General features: G+C 45.6%; 1 protein-coding gene across 1 annotated transcript; it reads right to left on the reverse strand.

The window, feature by feature from the left end:
• Positions 1-14,815: 14,815 nt before the first annotated feature.
• CD14 (CD14 molecule) lies at positions 14,816-18,099 on the reverse strand. The gene is made up of 2 exons (XM_067731992.1): positions 17,581-18,099; positions 14,816-17,491 (listed from the first exon to the last, which is right to left on the reverse strand). The coding sequence occupies exons 1-2, from the start codon at positions 17,581-17,583 to the stop codon at positions 16,376-16,378; spliced, it is 1,119 nt and encodes a 372-aa protein (XP_067588093.1). The 5' UTR covers positions 17,584-18,099; the 3' UTR covers positions 14,816-16,375.
• Between the last annotated feature and the right edge of the window lie 6,550 nt (positions 18,100-24,649).

Raw genomic sequence — 24,649 nt, forward strand, 5'->3', positions numbered from 1 at the left:
TGTTGTGGTGTGCGGGCTTCTCATTGCGGTGGTTTCTCTTGTTGCGGAGCACAGGCTCTGGGCGTGCAGGCTTCAGTAGCTGTGGCTCACGGGCTCTAGAGCGCAGGCTCAGTAGTTGTGGCGCATGGTCTTACTTGCTCCGCAGCATGTGGGATCTTCCCGGACCAGGGCTTGAACCCATGTCTCCTGCATTGGCAGGCGGATTCTTAACCACTGTGCCACCAGGGAAGCCCCACAGACTTTTTTTTTTTACTCTTTTATTAGTGGAAAACTTCAAACATATACAAAGTCTAGGAATTTCATCTGCTTATCACCTTATCAGCTTCAACAAATATCAACTCATGGTCATTCTTGTTTGATCTATACACTCCACTTGACCTCCCCCAAATTTCTGACATATCATTTCACAGAGGCCTGATCTTTAATGAATGTGTGAAAATAGGAAAGTACCTTCCCTTCTCTGATCCTCCCTTTCCTCGCCTATAAATTAAACCTGCCTCCCTTCCCTCGCCCGTAGATTCGATCTGCCTCATGGCATTGTGGTAAGAATCAAAGGTTTTAGTCAGTGTAAAAATGCTTGGTAAACTGTTGAAGGCCTCTGAAAGGGTGAGGGGTTGCTTTTACTATTGGCCTTACCTTTCCAGACGGTGAGAGCCTGGCAATTCTGGGACCTTTCTGTATCCTGGCCGTCCCAGAGGCTCAGGTTCTCTCTCGGCTCGCTAGGGTTGGGGCTGCCGCTGGTTGGGTGAGGGGGGGCCAGGCCTAAGGCCAGATCCTAGAGCTTCCCAAAGAAACCCACGTCCTCCCCCAGGCCACCTTGAGGGTCCAGGCGAAGAAGAAGGCCACTGTAGTTGTTTCCTTCCAGGAGACATGAGACAATCCAGGGCAGAGAGCCCTCCACCTCCTCACCAACAACCTTACCAGCCAACACCTGCAGCAAGGGACAGTCTCTGCCAGAGGGAGGGTTGGAGGAAGAAAAGAGATGTCCACCGGTAGATGCAGAAAGATACTGGCCCAAATCACACTCTGATGGAAAGATTGACTGTTTCCAGTCACTTTTGTGTACCACCAGACAGATTTGCAACCTTGTATAGATCTTTATTTTATTTTATATTTGATTACTTTTAAAATTACACAAATAATACATTCTCATAGTAAAAACAATTTAATTTTATATCTGACAAGGGACTTGTATCCAGAATATATAAAGAGCTCCTACACCTCAATAATAAAAATACAGCCCAATTGTAAAATGGCAAAGCAAGGTGACATCAATAAAAATGGCAGAGTAGGAAACTCTGGGAGTCTGTCCCTTCCCAGAAACATCTGGCAAAAAAAATGGTCAGAATCAACCTTACTGGAACTCTGGGAGATAGTCAAAGGTTGACAGCAATCAAGTGAATGTTTAACCAGGAGAAAGGCAGCTTAAATATGGTAAGAGATCTTTGTGGTGTTTTCAACTTACCCTAGCCCCAACCTTCTCCCCAGCACAGCCCACATTTCTGGTGGGGGTACCTGGTTCTGAAAGGAGCAGAGTAGATCTTGTTCCCAGGGAACTGTGTTTGTCTGTTTTGATTGTCTGGGGTTTCCCACAAAGGACTGACAAAAGCTGCCTCCCTTTGTCTCACTTATCTTGGAATTCTCTTGGAGCAGAGGAGCTATGCCAGAGGATAGTCCCCCAAAGCATTGAGAGATGAAAGAACAAGCAAAAATAACAGTTGGGGCAAACAATAGACACATGGAAAGACTGGGAGAAAAGGTGGGGAGTGAAATTTTGGAGGAATAAGGATTTTGAAAAGTTCCCATGTGTACTAGGGTACCTAGAAAGCCACACATATGTCCAGGGCAGTATGTGTGGTCAGAAGAGACCTGAGAAGACCAAAGGCTTTCACCTCTGGCTGAATTAGGGCTCAGTGCAAGCATCAGGTGAGGCTAAGGCAGAGCTGTAAATGGTCTTGCTAAGCATTTAAGGAGTGACCCAACACAGAGCCAGTCTGTAGAAACCTGGAGAATTTTTTTCTTCCTTTCTCCCTTTTTTTCCCTTTTCCTCCTCCCTGCCTCCTCCTTCTTCTCCTTCCTCTCTCCTCATTCCCTTTCCCCTACCTGTCCTCCTCCTCCTTTTTCTCCTTTTCCTTTCTTTTTTTTTGGGGGGGGGGCGCGCATTCTCGGAGGTTAGGGAATTCTATGTCAGGTCATTGGCTAATCACTGAGATAATAGAATGAAGACTTCAGTGACTGCAAGGAATACAGTCTTTGCAAAAATTGTTTGGAAAAGTAAGCAAATGGATGGCTGATGCTCACAACAAGCAACAAGGCAAACCCTGGAGAGGAGGGAGAATCCAGCTTTCAGAGTTACCAGATTATCATATCCAGAGTGTCAGAGCACTAAGGAAAAAGAATGGAAACTTAAGAGACCAACACAATAAAGAATATAGTCTTTACAAAAAGTACTCAAATTGGCCAGTTTCCAACAAAAAATTATTAGGCATGCAAATAAGAAAGTATGGCTCAGGACTTCCCTGGTGGTCCAGTGGCTAAGACTCTGCACTCTCAATGCAGGGGGCCTTGGTTCGATCCCTGGTCAGGGAACTAGATCCCACATGCCTCAACTAAGATCTGGCACAGCCAGATAAATAAATAAAAATTTTTTTTAATTAAAAAAAAAGAAAGTATGGCTCACTCACAGGAAAAAAGAAAAAGAAATTAATAAAAACTGTCCCTGAGGAAACCAGACACTGGATTCAGTAGACAAAGACTTTAAATCAACTGTCTTAGATATTTTCAGAAAACTAAATCAAGAAAATGATGTCTCACCAAGGCTGGCTCCTCTGTCAACTCCCAGTTCCCTCTTTCCCACCCAACTTCTAGCTTCACTGCTATCTTGGGAATTTTCCTAAAAATTTTGTGGTGGGAGAAGGGGAATAAAGATAAAGAAAAAAGAAAGAAAGAAAATGGTGTCTCAGTGACTATCAATAGAACAATAGAAATTATAAAAAGGAACCAAGTAGAAATATGGGAGCTGAAAAGTACAATAACTGAAATTAAAAATTCACTAGAGGGTAGATTTGAGCAGGCACAAGAATCTCAACAAACCTGAATATAGGTCAAATAAAATTATCCAGTCTGAGGAGCAGAAAGAAAAAAGAATGAAGGAAAATGAGCCTAAGAGACCTGTGGGCTGACATCAAGTGTACAAACATATGCATAATGGGAGTCCCAGAGGGAGAAGAGAAAGAGAAAAGGACAGAAAGAATATTTGAAGAAATAATGCTCAAAAAGTCCCTCAAACTTATGAAAGGCATGAATCTACACATCCAAGAAGCTCAACAAATTCCAAGGAGGGTATACTCAAAGAGATCTACACCAGGACAGATTATAATCAAACTGTCAAAATCCAAAGTCAAAGAAAGAATCTTGAAAACAAGAGAGAAGCAGCTTATTATGCACAAGGGATCTTCAGTAAGATTAAAAACCAATTTTTCGTCAGAAACTATGGAGGCCAGAAGGCAGTGAGATAACACAGTTAAAGTGTTGAAAGAAAAAAAACCAAAAAACCAAACCTGTCTACTAAGATTTCTGTATCTGGCAAGACTATCGTTCAGAAATGTAAGAGAAAGTAAGATATGCCCAGATAAACAAAAATTGAGGGAGTTCATTGCTAGTAGACCTGCCTTACAAGAAATACTAAAGGGAGCAAATCCTTCAGCATGTCAGAGATGAGGAAAGGAGGAGACTCTGATGCTGCCCTGGGCCTCTACATCCATATTTCAGCCACCTACCCAAGCCTTCCCCAAAGCTGTTAAAAGGCTCCATCAAACTTACAGGGCTCCTGGAAGCTGCAGGATCCGCAAGGCTCCTCACCACATGCCCTGGGTCCCAGGCCCCTCAGGAGGGTCAGGCCGTGGGCAGGACATGGTGACAGTGAGCAGAGAGCAGGCACTGTGGAGGAGATCAAAGGATCAGGCCAAATGGCTAGGGGATGGGGGTGGGTGAAGGCACCTGCCTGTCCTCACCTGTCTTCACCACCTGCAGCCTGCAAGTACAGCTCTGAGGCAGCTCTTGAGTCAGACACCTCCACTTCACTGGCATTTTCTATCACCCTGGAGGAAGGGAAGGCTGATCTCAGCTCCTAAGCACAAGGGTTCTGTCCAGCCCCCCAGAATCTCTGCATGGGGAGCCCCTGGGGGCCCAAGAGCCTATAAGAATCATCCCCAAGACTCCAAGCTCAATATATCCCCTAAAAGCCTCTCATCTTCATGATCTTATTTTTTCTCCTATCATCTGCCCAGTGAGGGAAACAAGATAGTTGGGATTGCTCCCATTTTATAGATGGAGAAACTGAAGTTCAGCTCGGTGAGATGCTCAGATCACCCGGGATGGTAATGACTGAGTTGAAGAGGTGTAAGTGGATGGGGTGGTGAGAAGAGCGAGAGGTTATGGAGATACGGGATGAAGGGAAGACGGTGAGAGGGAGTCCTGGGGGCAAATGCAAAACCTGTAAGCATGACCCCAAGTTCATAACTTCCCTTCCCTGGAGTGGCAGTGGGGAGAAGCCTCCAACGGCTTGGTTTGGGGTGTCAGCCCTGACTTAAGACAAGCTCCCTCAGACCCCGTTGGGCTCTGGACACTCACAAGCCCAGAGGGGACACATCCAGCACTGACAGGTTCTCTGAGCCTGGAGCAAGCAGGTCCCGACTCCTCCCACTGGTGCTGAGCTGCGATCACACAAGCACAACATCTGTTACAAACCGAACCTTTCCCCAGCATTTGGCTCATGTGATCCTCCCGCTGGGGCCCTGTGAACCAAGCAGGGCACCAAAATTCAGCCATCTCAGGCAGGAAAAAGGAGACCCCAGCAAGGCAAGCCGACAGTGGTGTGGAGGATGAACGGGAAGAGGGGGAACCAATGAGAGACTAGCTGTAGGTGTTTGGATGGGCAAAAGATCCAAACTCTTCAGGCAGTCCCTGAGCCTTGGGCTCTTTTGCAGCATCAACATGGCCTTGGCTCCCCAGGTCTCCCCTCCCCTCAGGGCCTCACCTGCACCAGGCTAAGTGTACTAAGCACGGCATCAGAGCCCCTGAGGGGCAGAGCTTCTTCAAACAGCATCTGCAGCAGCTAAAGAGGAGAAGGGTGAGTGAGGATTGAGAAAGGATTAACCTGTTTTTCAACATTTCCTGAGGGCAAGGAAATTATTTCTATGCCTGGCCCTGTGCTAGGTGCTCTGGACTTGGTGGCCAGGACAAAAATAGCCCCTGGCCTTGTGGTTCACAGCGAGCCAGACAAGTGAGCAGACATTTTCAGTGGGACCTCCTGTTTGCTAGGGTAGGGGCTCATGACAAGGTTTTGAGGCAACTATTTTAGTTTGGGGGCACTTTGCTGAAGCCTAAAAACAAAATGTTTATTATCATTATTAGTATTACTAAGAACAGTGAAAAGTAGACTTCCCTGAGTATTTGATCTTTGCACACCACCCCTCCTTGACCCTCACCTCATGGACCCCAGCCTCCCACCTTCCCTGACCTCTCAATAGCTTCGTGATTGATGCTGGAAAAACATCCTGTATGGACCACGGGGTGCTATAGGAACCCCAAAGAGGGGCACCTAGTCCAGCTAGGGTGGGGAGGGGAAAGTTCTCGAAGGTCTCCTTGAGGAGCCAACACTTGAGTCTCATAACAGCTATGACTGGTGCATCCTCTGGGACTCACCTGAGGCACAAGCCGGGGTGCCTCTGTTTCTCGACCCCGAAGCAGCAGGGCCACACTGTACGCTCGGCCCACCGAGCCCAGCATGCACTGGACTCTTGCTAGCAACTCCTGCTCCGCCTCCTGCAGGGAGACACAGGCACATCTCCGACTCAGGTGCCTGCCCAGCCTGCCCTGACCAGAGAGCTTGGGAAGCACTCAGCATTCCAGGATCAAGGGTCCTGAGTGCCCTGACCCTCCTCCCATCGCCCTACCAGACCCCCCTACCTGAGGAGCATCAGAACCCAGGACTCTGTCAAAGGTGATGCATTGTTCCTATGAGCAGAACTGGAGTCAACAGTGTCACTCCCATCTTCCCTGGACTTACCCACACCCCATCCCAGCCCATCCCATCTCTACCTGACTCTCCAGAATCCCACGCTGACACAGGCGGATGCTCTTGGGCCCCTCCAGGAGGAGCGTGGGGCAACAGGTCTCCTCGGGGCCTGAGACAGGTGGGCTTCATATCAACTCTCATGGGGGAAACTGAACTCTCAGGACTCCTGAGTCCTGCCCTCAACCTTTGCCTGAGTTTCCTAATGTGAGATGGCCTCGCCCTCCCCCTCTCCCAAGAGGCTCTCCCAGGCTGTGTTACCTCTGAGATGAATGTGTGGAGGCTTCTTACCAGATCTTCTCCTTCGCTCTACTTCCACCACCACGGCCAGCCTGGTCTGTGGGTTGTCAGTGAGGACTGAAGGGGCTGAGCTGCCCCGGCCCAAAGCAGCCCCTGTGCTCATCACCTCTCCACACTCCATGGCTTCTGTGCCTCTCAGATTCCCCTCAATAATTCATCTCCCTGATCTGAGGGCTCTGGGTGGGGCCTCTAAACAATAACTTACCATAGGAGGTGACAGACCTCTCTTTTCTGAGTGAGCCAGACTGTTGCATGGAATTTTTCTTTTTTTCCTCTTATGAAAAATTTCAGACATATATAACTGTGGAGAGAAGAGTTTAATGAGCTTCCAGGCACTCAGCTTCAGCAGTTATCAACTTATGGCTGGTCTTATTCCTTCTGTTCCCCCTTCCACCCCAGTGGATTCTTTTTTTTTTTTTTTTTTTTTTTTTTGCGTTACGCGGGCCTCTCACTGTTGTGGCCTCTCCCGTTGCGGAGCACAGGCTCCGGACGCGCAAGCTCAGCGGCCATGGCTCACGGGCCCAGCCGCTCTGTGGCATGTGGGATCTTCCCGGACCGGGGCATGAACCCGCGTCCCCTGCATCGGCAGGCGGACTCTCAACCACTGCGCCACCAGGGAAGCCCCCAGTGGATTCTTTTGAAGCAAATCCCACACACCTTATATTTCACATATAGCTATTTCAGTATGTATTTATAAAAGATAACTACCTTTTTAAAAACTGACAGCTTTGTTGAGATATAATTCATATACCATACAATTCACCCACTTAAAGTGTATTATTCAATGGTTTTTAGTACGTTTGCAGATATGTGTAACTCTTACTATGGTTAATTTTAGAACGTTTCCATCACTTTATAAAGAAACTTGCTTTCCTTTACTATAACCTCCCTAACCCCCACCCTATCCTGACCCTTAAACAACCACTCATCTACTCTCTGCCTCTATAGATTTGCCTATTCTGGACATTTCATATAAGTGGACTCACATAATATGTGTTCTTTCTGTGACTGGCTTTTTTCTTGTTTTCCAAGGTTCATCCATGATGTAGCATGTATCAGTACTTCTTTCGTTTCTGTGGCTGAATAATGTTCCATGTAGGATGAAATTACTTCTGTCACCAACTACCCAGAGTTTGGCCGGACTTCACAGGTAAGAGCACAGTTGCAATAAGACTGCCCTAAATTCAGACGCTAGTCTCAAGCTCAGGGGTCCTCACTTTGACTAGCTATCTACACTCCCAGGTATACCCGCTACTCCTGAAGCTTCCATAATTTGCTGGAATGACTTACAGAACCCAAAAAAGCATTATAGTTACTGTATCTGACACCAATTCTCTAACACTGACTGGGCGTCCTACATTTCAATCCAATTCTGATACTAATGTCGACTGAAAAAAAAAGCACAACCTGTGAATTGTGAGTTAAGTTTTATTTGGGGTAAAATTAGGACTATAGTCCAGTAGACAGCATTTCAGATTGCTCTGAGAAGCTGCTCCAAAGAGGTAGCGGGGGAAATTCAGTATATATGTGATTTTGGTGCAGGGGGAGTACATGCAATGAAGCACATATTTCTTTGCAGGAGGTTTCTGCTAGTCTCGTGAAGGTTACTGCTAGTCACCAGGAGCAGGTGTCACCATGAGGGATGATTTTAGTGCTTTTCTAGGTACAAGGAGATGCAACAGTTGGACTCATAAAATTGTCTCCTGAAAATATGTATCTGAAGACCTGTTTTGCCAGTTTTTCCTAGAGCACAGAGCGCCTCATTCCTCATCTCCACCCTAAACTCCTTTCAGGGGGTGTTGAAGGTCAGCAGTTGCAGCAGCTCATAATTTGATCCTTGTAGAGGTAGATGGCAAGCGCCAATTTGTAGGTGACACTAACTACTTGGAGTTAGCGCCAGATCCCACAAGTTAAAATGCAAGGTTCTCAATAAGACCCCTTATTTCAGGTTCCAGCCACAAGTGGGATCCCCAGGTTACTTGTAGTACTGCCTGACTTGGCTACAGATTCCTGGGTTCCCACAACCAACCCTCAGGTTCAATAATTCACTAGAATGACTCACAGAACTCGGGAAAGTGCTCTATTTATGATTACCTTTTTTAAATTATAAAGCATGCAAGTGAACAATCAGATGAAGAGTGTTGGAGTCCAGCTCCAACGAGTCCAGGAGTACCTGAGGGAGGAACAGCGTCAGCGACGGAGAAAGAACGAGACTGACACTGTCTCTGGAGTCAGGCAGATAGTAGCATACTTTATTGTTATTCAGCAAGCTTATATATTTTTGGTTTACATAATCAAAACATAATTATCATAATATAGTCTAGCCTTAGGCCTCAAACCCTTGACCACAAGATTTCCTCAAAAGATTACCTTAGAATTGTCTGTAGTTTCTAGATGTGCTATCAAGATATTTCCCCAAGTTCTCATTAGTTGCAGGTTATTTTCTAGTAGTTAAGCCAAGCTATTATGTAAGTCTTTATCACAGAAGTGCAGTCTTCGTGTTCTTTCTGCATGGGCAAGTGTTTTGAATAGTGCCTTGAAAATATTTACAATATATCCTGCAGTTCCTGTGTTGCTGACTCCACTAGTAGCACTCACAATACCTCCTACGCTCCTGTTTATCATCCGGCAATTGTTGCCAGAGTATTAACCTTTCTTTATATTGGACCCAGATAAAACCAAAATCATCAACAACCCCTTCGTAGGGCCACAGTTGTTCAATTGGGGGTGTTTTCCATAGGAACATCCCTATATTTCCAGATTGTGTATTGCGTTCCCAGTTTCCTGGGGCCGGAATAGGTACTTTCCATTTTGTGGTAATACTAGTAGCAGGGGGTAGTAGTTTTTCTCATTTTCCTAACCCTGGGCGCAAATCCCCCTAGTGCTGTTTCCATATATAAGCTTAACACAACCAAACAAATCAATAGAGATGTAGTCCGCCGTCCTGGCACAGTGCTGCTTTGCAGTCCTGCCTTTGATTGCATCATGACTTTGTCACGGCGCAGGGACTCCAGGATGGCTTCCAACAGAAGGGTTATGTAGGGCAAGGTCTGGAAGGGTCCTGAGTGGCAGGAGCTCCTGTTCCTGTGGAGTGAGGGTATGCCTTCCCAGTACATCAGTGTGTTCACCAACCAGGAAGCTCCCTGAGCCTCATTGTCCAGCATTTTTCGATGAGATTTCATTATGTAGGCATGATTAATTAAATCATAGGCTATGTGATTGAATTCAACTCCAGCCCTTCAATCTGCATGATTTTTCTTTTTTTGACTGTGCTGCGTGGCATGCAAGATCTTAGTTCCATGGCCAGGGATCAAAACTGTGCCCCCTGCAGTGGAAGCACAGAGTCTTAACGACCGGACCACCAGGGAAGTCCCTGCATGGTTATTTATTTCTAGTGAGTAACCTCTTCCATCCTAGAGCTATCTAGGAGCCCTGCCAGAAGTCACCTCATTAGTATAACAGAGAGACTCCTATTGCTCCGGAAATTCCAAAGGTTTTTGAAGCTTTGTGCCAGTAACCGAAGACAAAGGCCAGATAAGTTCTTTGTTATATCACAAGCCACTCTCTGGTTTTTCACCAAGGATCCCTTATAGCCAAAAGAATCATACCTGTCTGATCATCTACATTTGGTGTACGTCTATATAACAGGTAGAGCAATAGTAACAAGATGAATATGCCTAACATCTGGAGGAATCAGTGTGGGGTAGGCATAGGAGGCTTGTATTTTCCCATACATTTGACTATCAATATTAATACTGTAGTCTTACCAACAATGCCAGTGTTATATCTCGTTGTGTAGCTGTTACATGAAAAATAAGAGTAATTAGTTCAGTCCATCATTATAATTTACGATCAAAACGTCTCCCACGGCAAGGCCACCCAGGTTTGCAGTCTTCTCCTATATCTCATCAGGTTCCAAAGCAAAAGTGGTCTCAGGATTAGATGGTTTCACCCTGAGACATCTGGTATAACTGAACTAAGGGACATACCATCTTTTTCTCTGAGCCTCTTTTGAAGCATTTGTGTAATATTGGATTTCCTTCATTGCATAACCTATTTATTCGTTCCTTCACTCTCAGCTTCTGTTCCTCCTTCTAAAGTTCATACGGATTTCAACAGATGCTGAATAGTCAGAACAATCTTATAAAAGAAGAACAAAGTTGGAGGACTCACACTTCCTGATTTCAAAACTTATTGTGAAGCTATAGTAACCAAGACACTGTGGTACTGGCATAAGAACAAACATAGAGATCTGTGAGAGAGCAGAGCAGTAAGGGTCCAGAAATAAACTCCTGTTTCTATGGACAGCTGATTTGACAAGGACATCAAGAACATTCAATGAGGAAAGATTAATCTTTTTAACTAATGGCACTGGGACACCTGGACATCCAGATACCGATGAATGGAGTTGGACCCTTACCTCAGACCATATACAAAAATTATCTCAAATCGATCAATTTCCCAAACTTAAGAGCTCAAACTATAAAACTCATAGAAGAAAATACAGAAACTAATCCTCATGGCCTTTAATCTGGCAATGAGTTCTTAGATATGATACCAAAAGCAAGCACAACAGAAGAAAACATGATAAACTGAATTTCATCAAAGTTAAAAACTTTTGTGCATCAAAAGACATTATCAAAAATATGAAAAGGCAGCCTACAAAATGGGAGAAAATATTTGCAAATTATATACCTGATGATGATCTACTATCCAGGATATATAGAGAGCTCCTACAACTCAGCAACAAAAAGACAAACAACTCAAGTAAAAAATGAGGGAAAGACTTGAATAGCCATTTCTCCAAAGAACATATACACAGTGCATAAAAAGATGCTCAACGTCATTATACATTAGTGAAATGCAAAAAGACAAACAACAATTAATAACTAGGAAAAAAAATTTGAATAGATAGTTCTCCAAAGAAGCTATACGAATGGCCAACAAGCATGTGAAAAGATGCTCAAAATCCTTGGTCATTAAAGAAATGCAAATCAAAAACATAATGAGGTACCACTTCTTACTCACTAGTATGGCTCTAATAAAAAGAAAAAAAATGGGCTCTGATTCAGTTGATACACACAACTGAAAATATAAACTTTCAGGGCATGTATTGCTTTTTTTAATATACATTTATTTATTTGTTTGTTTTTATTTTTGGCTATGTTGGGTCGTCGTTGCTGTGCACAGGCTTTCTCTAGTTGCGGCGAGCGGGGGCTACTCTTCCTTGTGGTGGGCAGGCTTCTCATTGTAGTGGCTTCTCTTGTTGCAGAGAATGGGCTCTAGGTACACAGACTTCAGTAGTTGTGGCACGTGGGCTCAGTAGTTGTGGCTTATGGGCTCTAGAGCTCAGGTTCTGTAGTTGTGGTGCCCGGGCTTAGTTGTTCCGTGCCATGTGGGATCTTCCCGGGCCAGGGCTCGAACCCATGTCCCTTGCATTGGCAGGCGGATTCTTAACCACTGAGCCACCAGGGAAGCCCCAGGGCACGTATTGCTTTAAATGCATAATGCTGCCAGACCAGATGCATTGAAAAAAAACAAAACCACCTCCTTTCTATAGCCATTGAAACAAAGTTTACTGTTCTGTTTTAACAAGTTTGTATTGTATTTTGCATTGACACACATCTGCTTATTTAAAAAATGACATCCTTTTGGTAGTAATCGTTCAGCACAAGTAGGTATTACAGCTTGATGTTTGTGTGTTCTAATTCTCAGTGTTCTTTGATTCCAGGTCTTATAGAGCAGTTAAGGCAACTTTCATGGCATTTTTGAAATGTATTGTAAAATAAAAAGAGGTAACGTAATTAAAAAGAAAACTGTTGGTGAGAAAGTGGATAAATAAGAACGCTCATACATTTTTTAAAATTAATTAATGTATTTTTGGCTGTGTTGGGTCTTCGTTGCTGCGCTCTGGCTTTCTCTAGTTGCAGCAAACCGGGGCTACTCTTAATTGTGGAGCATGGGCTTCTCGTTGCAGTGGCTTCTCTTGTTGCGGAGCACGGGCTCTAGGCACGTGAGCTTCAGTAATTGTGGCACGGGGGCTCAGTAGTTGTGGCTCGCGGGCTGTAGAGGGCAGGGTTAGCAGTTGTGGCGCACAGGCTTAGTTGCTCCGCGGCATGTGGGATCTTCCCAGACCAGGGCTCGAACCCGTGTTCCCTGCACTGGCAGGCAGATTCTTAACCACTGCACCACCAGGGAAGTCCACACCCTCATCCATTGCTGATGGGAATGTAATATGGTGCAGCCGCTGTGGAAAAGAGTTTGGAGGTTCTTCAAAACATTAAACATATAATTACCATATGATCCAGCAAAACTTCTCCTAGGTATATATGCAAAAGAACTGAAAAGGGGTACATAAACAGATTTGTGTACTAAAATGTTCATAGTAGCATCATTCACAATAGCCAAATCTGTCCATCGATAGATGAATTAATAAACAAAATGTAGTTTATAATACAATGGCGTATCATACAGCCATAAAAAGCAATGAAGTACTGACACATGCTACAACATAGATGAACCTTGAAAACATTATACTAAGTTAAATAAACCAGACACAAATACTGTATGATCCCACTTATATTCAATATGTAGAATAGGCAAATTCATAGAGACAGAAAGTAGATTAGATGTTCCCAGGCTCTAGGGGAAGGGAAGTGGAGAGTATTTGCTTAACGGGTACAGAGTTTCTCTTGGGGTGACAAAAAAATTCTGGAAATTGTGGTGATGGTTGCACAATACTGTGAATGTAATTAATACCACTGTACCTTACACTTAAGAATGGTTAAAATGGCAAACTTTACTATATATTTTTTTTTTACCAGAATAAAGAGAAAATATATATATCTTATTCCTATCTGCATACAATCATGCTGTTTCCCTCATCTTAATGAAGATTATCTTATGAACATAACATCAATCATACTCCATGGTGAAAGACAAAACTTTCTAAGATCAGGAACAAGACAGGGATGCCCACTTTTGTCACTTCTATTTAACATAGTACTGGAGATCCTAGCCAAAGAAGTTAGGCAGGAAAAAGAAACAAAAGACATCCAAACTGGAAAGGAAGAAGTAAAATTGTCTTTGTTCACAGATGACATGATCTTATATGTAGAAAATCCTGAAGATTCCACACAAAAAAACCTGTTAGAACTGATAAACAAATTCAGCAAAGTTGAAGCATACAAAACCAACAAACAAAATCCAGTGAGTTTTGGAAAAAAATAAACAGAAACCTCAATTAAATAGAGTTGGGAGACCAGAAGGGACTGCTTCATGCCCTGAGACCTTAGCAGAGCCCAACAGGAAGAAGAAAGACTCCTTTTTTACTGGCAAGGAGCCCTCCCACCTTCCTTTTCCTCTGTATAAAAGTGTTCTCCTACCTTTGCCATACAGAAACTTGCATGTATTGATAGCTCGCCGTGGTTGCAGACCCCTGAATTGCAATTCTCTGCTGATCCCAAAGAAACCTGTCTTTGCAGGAGAACTATCTGGCAGTCTATTTGTTTCAGTTCAGCAGTTTCTATACACTAACAATGAACAGTCTGGAAAGGAAATTAAGAAAAACAATTCCATTTACAATAGCATCAAAAAATAAAATAAAGTACTTAGAAATTAACTGAAGAGATGAAAGACTTACAATGAAAACTACAAAAATTGCTGAAAGAATTAAAGAAGACACAAGTAAATGGAAAATCATCCCATATTCATGGATCGGAAGACAATATTATTAGGATATCAACACTCCCCAAGGCAAGCTACAGATTTAATTAAATCCCTGTCAAAATCTAATGGCATTTTTTGCAGAAATAGAAAAATCCATCCTAAGATTCATATGGAATCTCAAGGGACCCCAAAGAGCCAAAACAATCTTGAAAAAAAGAATAAAATTGGAGATCTCACACTTCGTGATTTCATAACCTATTACAAACCTACGGTAACCCCAACAGTGTGGCACTGGCATAAAAACAGATATATGGGGCTTCCCTGGTGGTGCAGTGGTTGAGAGTCCGCCTGCTGATGCAGAGGACGCGGGTTCGTGCCCCGGTCCGGGAACATCCCACGTGTCGCGGAGCGGCTGGGCCCGTGAGCCATGGCCGCTGAGCCTGCGCGTCCGGAGCCTGTGCTCCGCAACGGAAGAGGCCACAGCAGTGAGAGAGGCCCGCGTACCGCAAAAAAAAAAAACACAAAAAAACAAAAAAAAACACCCAGATATATGGACCGATAGAATTGAATAGACAGCCCAGAAATAAAACCTCACATATATGGTCAAATGATTTTCGACAAGGATGCCAAGACCATTTAATGTCTTTTCAAAAAATGGTATTGGGAAAACTGTCTATCCACATGCAAAAGTGTTGGGAGGCAGAGATATTGAATAATATCTACCGAACTGAGAAAGAACCTTGAGACCAAAAAACAAAGCAGGCAACTGCATAAAGTGCAATTTTGAAGTTTATTGTGCGTACTGACATACAGCCATATTACATAATGCGTATTGTGAACTTACATACAGCTAGGATCCAGAGGCATTCACAGCGGCGCTCTGCGAAGGGGATACCTTGGATTTAAAGGGGCCAAAGCGAAAAACAGAATTTGACTACCAAGTAAGATGCACATCTGCATCCAAGGGAACCGGGGCTTTTTCCTCCTGGGGGGTCTCATGACCATTGACCATCTGTGTCAAAAAAGGCATTCTTCCAGTTTTCATATCACATGAAGGCAAGAGTAAAAGTTGTTAGGAAAGTAATCTGGCTTGGGTGCACTCCTTGTGAGTAGACTAAAGCTCAGTTGTGCAGAAAGGGGAGGGGCAAGACTGTGGGCCTAAGATGGAGGTGACAAAATGGAGTCAGTGTGGTTCAGCCACATAGATTGGCAGTTTATTTAGCTGCCCCTATGACTCTTTGAGCCCATGGTCTGATAACCTGTGTAACTCTCCCATCAATGTTAATTTGCATTCTCCATTCCTATCTGTGTGGTTCTGGACACTGGAGGGAGGCAGGCTGGAGGGCTATGTTTACATGCCTCCTCCCACTCCTCTTGAGGTCCCCCTGGAGGCAGATACCTAGATCTCTGCTGGGTGTGGCTGCCTCCTTGATGTAATGAAGAAGGGACCCTTAGAAGGAACAGTACCTCTTGGCTGCTTGGCTGATGTCCTGGGTCACTGAGATAATGTGGTTCAGAGGACGTATACTATTAATTGCCCTGTGCAGGGGTCTGCGAAGCTGTGAAGGGTCTAAGGTGTTATCCTGTTTGCAAATCAAAGAACGAATATACACACATATACTAACATAGTCACAAGATCTCTGGTTCAGAGACAGGCTGTTAAATGACAGTATCTTCTATCAGTTCCCCAACCCCAAACTCCCCATTACATGACACAGCGAAAGCCAGTGTACCTGTGTGTGCAGAGGGGCTGTACGCTACAGGAGAGGAACCCTGAAATTATAAAACTCAGAGCTTATGTAGAACAAGTGGCATAGCTGTCTCTCCTCACTGGGGGTTGGAGGAAAAAAAGAGAGTGAAAATAAGCAAATGGCTCTGGGTTTTATTACCTTGGAAAGGGAGAAGCTGACTCTTGGAAAATGCACCAGAGAGGAAACATTCTGTATCCTCCTAGGCATGTTTACCATTCAAACATCCTTTAACAGGTGCCAGGAATCTGTTCAGAAAGCCCGCATTGGGCAGAAACCCTTGGTTCTGCCACACAGCCCTAGACAGGCGACTTTTCCCTGCCCTTTCTGCCCCTGTAGTTCTTTTCTAAGTAAGGGCAGGATGGTTTCTACGGAGTTAGGATGAAGAAAGTTTAAGTATAATGGATTCGCTATCCAGCAGTGTGCCCAGTAAATGTCTGTTGAGTGAATGTCATGGACCCGCTGTTTAAGATTTTAATGAAGATGGGGCAGAGGGTTGGTTGGTTGAGATGTCCTGACGAGGCTCTCCCAGAGCCAGGACAATCTGAGCCAATTAATTCCTCTCCCCCTTCTCCACTGGGCCTTAGGCAAAGTCCCCGGCTCCCTGAAGCAGTGCCAGGGCTCCTGACACCCCCATGGTCAAGGCGGAACGTGCACAGACTGGGACCACACCGGAGCTCTTCAGGTCTTCTTGGTACTCGAGGGCTCCAGGGTCCAGAAAGGGATTCCCGTCCAGTGTCAGGTTATTTACCTCGGGCAGCTCGTCTGGCCGCGGCGCCCTGCTTAACCTGTTGCAGCTGAGATCAAGCACGCTGAGCTTGGGCGGCAGTCCTTTAGGCACTTGCTCCAGCCCCGCGAACGACAAGTTGAGAGAGCTCAGTGCGCTGGGCCAGGCACACGAGGTAGCGCCCGGGGCGGTGGCGCGCAGCGAGTTGTGGCTGAGGTCTAGTCGGTGGGGTTGCACACTCGCCGCCGCCAGCGCAGCGCACACGCTGCTGAGCGTCTCCATCCCCGCGTTGCGTAGCGCTAGACCTTGGAGGGCCGGGAACTTGTGCGGACAGAGAGCCGCAATCAGCCCGCGCTCGCCGAGTCCAGGATTGTCAGACAGGTCTAGGCTGGTGAGGGCCTGGAAGGTGGGGAGCTGTGCGCAGGCAAAGGCAAGCGAGTGTGCTTGCGCGATGTTCAGTACCCTGAGACCAGGCTTGAGCCACTGCTGCAGTTCGCCGAGCCAGGCACCTCCTGTTGCCCACGACACGTTACGGAGACAGAGGGTGGAGAGCGCAGGTCCAGTGGCTTCCAGAGGCGGCGGCGGCATCGGGCCGGTTACCTCCAGGTCCTCAAACGTCAGTTCCTTGAGCCGGGAGTAACCGAGAGCACGCAGAAGGGCGACCAGAAGCAGAGCAGGAACCTGGGCAGCGCCCAACGTGAGCCGCCGCCAGCGCAGAGCCCTGATCGTGTCAGCGTACTGCTTCGAGTCGACGTCGGCGCCCTTTAGAAACTGTTCCAGGTTGTGGCCGCCGCCACGGATCTCCACCTCGACAGCAACCATACACTGCATGGCGCTAGACCAGTCAGGCTTCGGATCCGTGAAGTTGCAGACGCAGCGGAAATCATCTTCGTCCAGCTCGCAGGGCTCTGGTGTGGCCGCAGACACACGTAGCACTGGCAGCAGGAGCAGCAGCAGACAGGGCACGCACACCTGCGAAGACAGCGGAGGTCAGGGCGGATCCTGCCGGTCCCTAAGGTTCCCCGAGTAGCCCTCCTTCGGCCCCAAGAGCATACACTCACCATGGTCGATAGGTCCTCAGAACCTCTGCCTCCCCGCCTGGCTTCTTTCCTTTACAGCGGCTCTCGTCGGCTTCCAGGCTCCACAAACTTATCTGTCCTTACCCTCTGGCAGCCTCTGAAAGTTTATGTAACCCTGGGATGTCACTCCGTTCCCTCCTCTTTGAACCCTGTCACTCCCCACATTTCTTCCTCCCAACCACCCCATCCGCTGTCCTAGGAAATTTTGCAGTGAATGATTTTGCCAGGAGAGGAGCCATAACAGGAAGTATCTTGCAAGGTGTCTAGGGCACTCTGCCTCAGGCAGTGCCCTGATGACTCAGGCGCCCCCAGCCTTGCCTGGGATGGGGAAAGGAAGATCCTCACTGCCTCAGGCCAGGACTCTCACGTCCCCTGCCTATAGCCCAGTGACTCAACCCCGGTAGTTCCTTAATTTTCCCTAGTCTTGGTAATTACTGTTAACCTCCTGTCACCCAAGTCCAACTCCCTGAATATCCTAAGGTATTTAACTGGATATTTTGTGGAAGAGATTGCAAACTTCATCTATTGACTCCAAGGGCTAGAATTAGGTTCAAGAGAAGGAAGTTGGTCTGAGGAATAGCTCCCCCGCCCTCCTTTTTTTTTGCTGACTTGTTCTTTAAATTTGTTTATTAAGAAATAATAGCTTTTTTTTTTTTTGGCCGCATGACATGTGGCATCTTAGTTCCCCGACCAGGGATCAAACCCGTGCCCCCTGCATTGGAAGAGCAGAGTCTTAACCACTGGACCGCCAGGGAAGTCCCCTCACAATTTTTTAAAGTGATAGCTTTCTTAAAAGTAGAGAAGTCTATGTGTTCAACAGAGACACATTGGCCAAGTCCCTCGCTCTCTTAGTTTCCACTTCCCCACCCTGAAATTTGAGAAATGAGATATTCCTAAATATAATTTTCCCACTTGTACCTAGCTATCTCCTGCCCTTTCCCCAGGACAATTCCTATGCCCTAGGAATGAAAAGCTGGACCTATGTTGAAAGAGGATTAATTAGTAACTCAACTGCTTTGTCAAGAAAAAAAAGCAAGTGTCCCAGAGGGTGGGAATTGTTACCAAACCAGGTTTGTTTGCCCAACAGGCAGTAAGCCAAACACTGAGACGAGATGCTTTGGTTTGTAGCAGAGAAAGAGTTTATTCACAAGGCATCTAAGTGAGGAGCAGGGAGAACAAGTCTCAGATTCACCTCCCTGAAGGCAAGGGGCTTGGGATATGTATGGGTGAAGGGTATAGGGTGGTTGGAGGTACAGGGGAAGGTGATTGGGGACAGGAAAAAGGTGAGGTAATCAGTATTCTGCTCAGGTGTATCTGAGTTACATCCTTCTTCATGGGATGCATGTTCAGAAAGTGGTGGCATTAGCATGATCTGAGGGTGAAGTTTTGGCCTTCTGTTGTCAAAAGGCCATCCATCCAACACTCGCACAGGCCCAGTTGGAGGGTCAGTGGTTCCAAGCAGTCTTAATCAGCTGGAACACAACCTGGCAAGAGCTGACTCTAAGTTCCTGAAAATCAACTTAAGGAACTGTTACTATAGCAACCCATATGTCAGAGGTGTTATCCACAGAGGGGCAGTTAAAGGAGTCTTGTGACATATTGTGTAAGCTACATGAGGGTATGCAATTTGCAGGAACAATTAAGGCAAGCTTGATAGGTGAAGGCAGGTTACACGATATTATTTATTAAGCAAGTTACAGTTCAAGGGATCTAATTGATGACTGCCCTCAATTTTAGAAGGGCTATGCTTTTAAAACAGCCCTCACAAGTCTGAACTTCTGGATTTCTGGGCAAAGAGCTACATGAAAAACATTTGAATTCTCACTTCCCTTTTTCCAGAAGTAGCTCCATCTGTCCACAATCCAAACAAGGAAGCCCCATTGGACCACACTGCTCCCTGTGTGTCCTGTTGGGCATGTTCTAATACCCTAAGCCATGCCTAAAGGCCAGACCATGTCACTGGGACATCCCTGAGGACCAAGATACGAGTATAGTTCAGTGTGAAATACACTGACTCTGCAGTCAGACAAAAAGGCTTGGAATCCCAGCTCTACGGCTAAGGTTGTAACAATAGCCCTTCATTGTTATTTTCTTCATCAGAGTCTCTGCATTCAGAAGACTCAGGCCACTGAAGCCTGGCTCCTCAGGAAATTCCATCACCTTAACAACAAGAACCTACTGTATAGCACACGAACTATATTCAGTATCTTATAATAACCTATAATGGAAAAGAATCTGAAAAAGAATATATATATCTACCAGGTTGGCCAAAAAGTGCCTTTGGTTTTTAAGTAAAAATAAAAAACACATTTTTTCATTTTCACCAAGAACTTTATTGAACAACATATTCACCCTTTTGTTCCACTACCTTCTGCCATTTTTCAGGCAACTTCATAATTCTATCTTCCCAAAACTTTTTATTTTTTGAGCAAAGAACTGTTCCAGGTGCCTTTTACATTCCTCCAGGGAACTGAAATTTTTTCCATTAAGAGAATTTTGTAAAGACCGAAATAAATGGAAATCCGAAGGTGAATGTGTGGTGAATATGGAGGATGAATCAGAACTTCCCAGCCAAACTGTAACAGTTTTTGTCTGGTCATCAAAGAAATATGCGGTCTTGCGTTATCCTCATGGAAGATTATGCGTTTTCTGTTGACTAGTTCCGGATGCTTTTTGTCGAGTGCTGCTTTCAGTTGGTCTAATTGGGAGCAGTACTTGTTGGAATTAATCGTTTGGTTTCCCGGAAGGAGCTCATAATAGAGGACTCCCTTCCAATCCCACCATATACACAACATCACCTTCTTTGGATGAAGACCGTCCTTTGGTGTGGTTGGTGGTGTTCATTTCGCTTGACCCACGATCTCTTCCATTCCACGTTATTGTACAGTATCTGTAAACCCACCTAACATGATTCAAAATGGAGTAATACCTGTCAAGGGCACCTATTAAGTCTCTTTCAGACACCCGAGACCTGGAAAATTACTGAAGACTGCAAGTCTATTCTCCGAAAAACCACATCCTATAGACACACAGCCAGCCCCGGTACTGCTGTGGACCAGAATATACATGAACCCACCTCCTTTTCCTGCACCTTGCCCTTTGAAGCCTAATAAAAGATTCAAACCCCACCCTTTGGGGCCAATGCCACCCTATGTGTCTGGCCCCTTTCCTCCCTTGGAAAGTGGAGGAATAAAAACTTTCTTTTCTTCCGTTGTTAATATTTCTGTGAATTCTTTCACAACCCATGTCGGCTCACCTAACAGTATCCACTTTTCATCGCCCATCACAATTTGTTTTAAAAATGGAACGTTTTCATTACGTTTAAGTAGAGAATTGCATGCGGAAATATGGTCAAGAAGTTTCTTTTCCCTCCGCTTAACTTATGTGGAACCCAAACATCAAAGTGATTAACGTAACCAAGCTGGTGCAAATGATTTTCAACGCTTGAGTTGGGTATTTTGAGTATGTCGGCTATCTCCCGCGTGGTATAAAGTTGATTGTTTTTAATTAATGTCTCGATTTGATCGCTATCAACTTCAACTGGTTTACCCGACTGTGGAGCATTGTCCAGTGAGAAATCTCCAGCATGAAACTTCGCACACCACTTTTGACGTGTTCGATCAGTCATAGCACCTTCTCCATACACTGCTCAAATCTTGTTTTGCGTTTCGGTTGCGTTTTTACCTTTCCTAAAATAATAAAGCATAATATGCCAAAAATGTTGCTTTTTTCCTTCCATCTTCAATATTAAAATGGCTACACAAAAATTCACCAATTTCGATAACTCTTTTTTAAAATGCATGCTGATATGACAGCTGTCACATACAATCTAACAAAATCATTTTGAATGAAGTTAAAGACAACTAAGTGCTACTAGAGCCATCTTACGGAAAAAAACGAACGAACCTTTTGGCCAACCCAATATATATATTACACAACATTGTAAGTTAACTATACTTCAATTTTTAAAAAATGGTTAAAAAATTCCATCACCTTAGGGGAGACACTCTGCATGAGGGGTCCAAGCTAAGAGGGGCAATAATGTTTCTGCAAAGGTCCCCAACTAACATCTTGATTCAAAAAATATCTATCGTTTGTCTAAACCAAGTGCCAGCGCTAAATGCCAAGCCCTGGGATGCTGATGTGACCATCACATGGTTCCTCAAGTACTCTAGTAGGTGCGGGAGGCAAATGCAGATGCAGAACTACAGTCCATAGTGAAGAGGACTCTTACAGAGGAGACAAGGACTTGGAGGAGCTCTAGAGAAAGGAACAGCTAGCCTTGTAGTAGAGAGAACATGGGGCTGTTTCTTACAGGATTAACAGAATCGCCAGGCAGATAAGTGCAAAAAACAAAAACAAACAAACAAACAAAAACCCCAAATAAAAAACAGCTTGGGCAGCTGTAACTATTTGAGCAGACACTCTGGGCAGAGCACAGATTTTTCCTGGGAACTTGCCTTATCTTCCCAACCAGGAGAAAGATGTAGGTGTTAGAAGCCAGCATGCCCCATGAGGAAGGGGACAAGACCCAGATCCTATCCCCAGCCAGAGCATGGTGCATTAATAAATGGTGCTCAGGGAATTCCTTGGTGGTCCAGTGGTTAGGGCTCTGCACTTCCACTGCAAGGGGCACGGGTTCGATTCCTGGTGGGGGAACTAAGATTCCTCAAGCTGCACGGCCAAAATAAAAAAAAAATAATAATAAAGTTAAATGAATAAATGGTGCTCAATAAGTGGCTGTCCAGAGGCTGGATGGATGCTGGACCTGAAGAGAAGATATGGAGAACAGGATGATGGTCTGCAGATATTTAACTAGATGTTTTGTGGAAGAAATCAAAGACTTCATCAATTGACTCCAAGAGATGGAATTAAATTAAAGGGAAGGAAATGGGTTTGAAGAACAGTTCCCATTCCTGGATTTGTTCTTACTTGCACATTTGTCTAAGCAGTCGCTTGCTTTCTTTTCTTTTTTTTTTTTTTTTTGCGGTACGCGGGCCTCTCACTGTTGTGCCCTCTCCCGTTGCGGAGCACAGGCTCCGGAAGCGCAGGCTCAGCGGCCATGGTCACGGGCCCAGCCGCTCCGCGGCATGTGGGATCTTCCCGGACTGGGGCATGAACCCATGTCCCCTGCATTAGCAGGCGGACTGTCAATCACTGCGCCACCAGGGAAGCCCTAAGTAGTAGCTTTCTAAAGATTAGAGGCCTCAGTGAGAATTCTTTTTAACTTTTTTTTTTTTTCCTGGCCTCACAGCTTGAAGGATCTTTATTCCCCCACGAGGGACTGAACGCGGGCCCTTGGCACTGAAAGCGTGGAGTCCTAACCCCTGGACCACCAGGGAATTCCCTCAATAAAAGTCCTTAAGTGCTACCAGGACTCTACTCTCTTGGAGCTGTGAAGGCGGTTTGGGAGGAGACAACGTTAAACACTTACACTGTAACTTAATGTCAGCTGTGAAAAGAGTTATGAAGGAGAAGCGTATGGTGCTATATGTTCTCATAATGGGGGCACTGGTCCAGTAGTTCTGAGTAGGGGACATTGGAGATCTCGAGGACAGTGTTAATTAAGGGAAGAGTGCTGGTTGTAGTGAGGGTGGGGTGGCAGAGACAGGGCTCTAGGCAGTGGAACAGCCTGTGCAAAAGCCCAGAAGAGAACAAGTGCAGGGCTTATTTAGGGAACAAAGATCCTAGGAGGGATGAGTAAGGTAAGGCTGGAGAGGTATACAGGGATTAGACCATGTAGGGCTTAGTTGGCCACAATTCAGATTTTGAGGGTATGGAACACAGTTTTTGTTTGTTTGGCTTGCGGGATCTAGTTCTCCGACCACATATTGAACCTGGAGCCATGGCAGTGAAAGTACCGAGTCCTAAGCACTAGACACCAGGGAATTCCCTGGAGCACAGTTGTTGTTGGTTTTTTTTTTTTTTTTTTTGCGGTTCGCGGGCCTCTCACTGTTGTGGCCTCTCCCGTTGCGGAGCACAGGCTCCGGACGCGCAGGCCCAGCGGCTATGGCTCACGGGCCCAGCCGCTGCGCGGCATGTGGGATCTTCCTGGACCGGGGCACGAACCCGTGTTCCCTGCATCGGCAGGCGGACTCTAAACCACTGCGCCACCAGAGAAACCCCTGGAGCACAGTTTTTAATTCACCAGTTTCCCCAGTACCTACTAGATTAGTGGCGCTCAAAATTTGATGAAAGAACTACTTTATCCTGAAAATAATGCCATTCACTTTTTTAAAGTATTTTTTAAATTTTTATTTATTTAATAAATTTATTTATTTTTGGCTGCGTTGGGTCTTCGTTGCTGTGCACGGGCTTTTTCTAGTTGCAGCGAGCAGGGGCTACTCTTTGTTGCGGTGCGCGGGCTTCTCATTGCAGTGGCTTCTCTTGTTGCAGAGTACGAGCTCTAGGTGCGCAGGCTTCAGCAGCTGTGGCACGTGGGCTCAGTAGTTGTGCCTCTCTGCCTCAAGAGCGCAGGCTCAGTAGTTGTGGCGCACGGGCTTTGTTGCTCCCTGGCATGTGGGATCTTCCTGGCCCAGTGCTCGAACCCGTGTCCCCTGCATTGGCAGCCAAATTCTTAACCACTGCGCCACCAGGGACGCCCTTGCGGTTCACTTTTACCCAGAACAGTGACACATAATTGAATTTGTTTCCTTTTTCTCACCTGATAAATGAGGATAATTGTCATGGCGAACATTCAATAAGGTAATGCACTTCCAGGGGTTAGCCAGCTTTCATCACTGAGAGCCGTGTTATTAGTGAAATGGCGTTCGACATCTTCCTAGAACTCGGGGTAGTTTTGAATGTTCGTTTAGAATCTGTTAGGGGTGGGTAGGTTGTGTCTGCTGAGTGGAAGGTGACGCTAGGGGCCTGGGGCTGTCCGGGTCGAGGTTGGGTTACTTCCTTTACTAGATCGGAAGCCGAGAAGCCGGAGGCCAAGGGAAGGGGCAGCTATCTGGAATTCGTTCGTCTAGAGATCCCACTCCTCCTATAACCTTCGCTCCGCCCCGCCCCGTCCCGCCCCTCCTTCACTTCACGTCATGCCCCGCCC

This window comes from Pseudorca crassidens, chromosome 3 (assembly GCF_039906515.1).
Source record: "Pseudorca crassidens isolate mPseCra1 chromosome 3, mPseCra1.hap1, whole genome shotgun sequence".
Lineage (NCBI taxonomy): Eukaryota > Metazoa > Chordata > Mammalia > Artiodactyla > Delphinidae > Pseudorca > Pseudorca crassidens.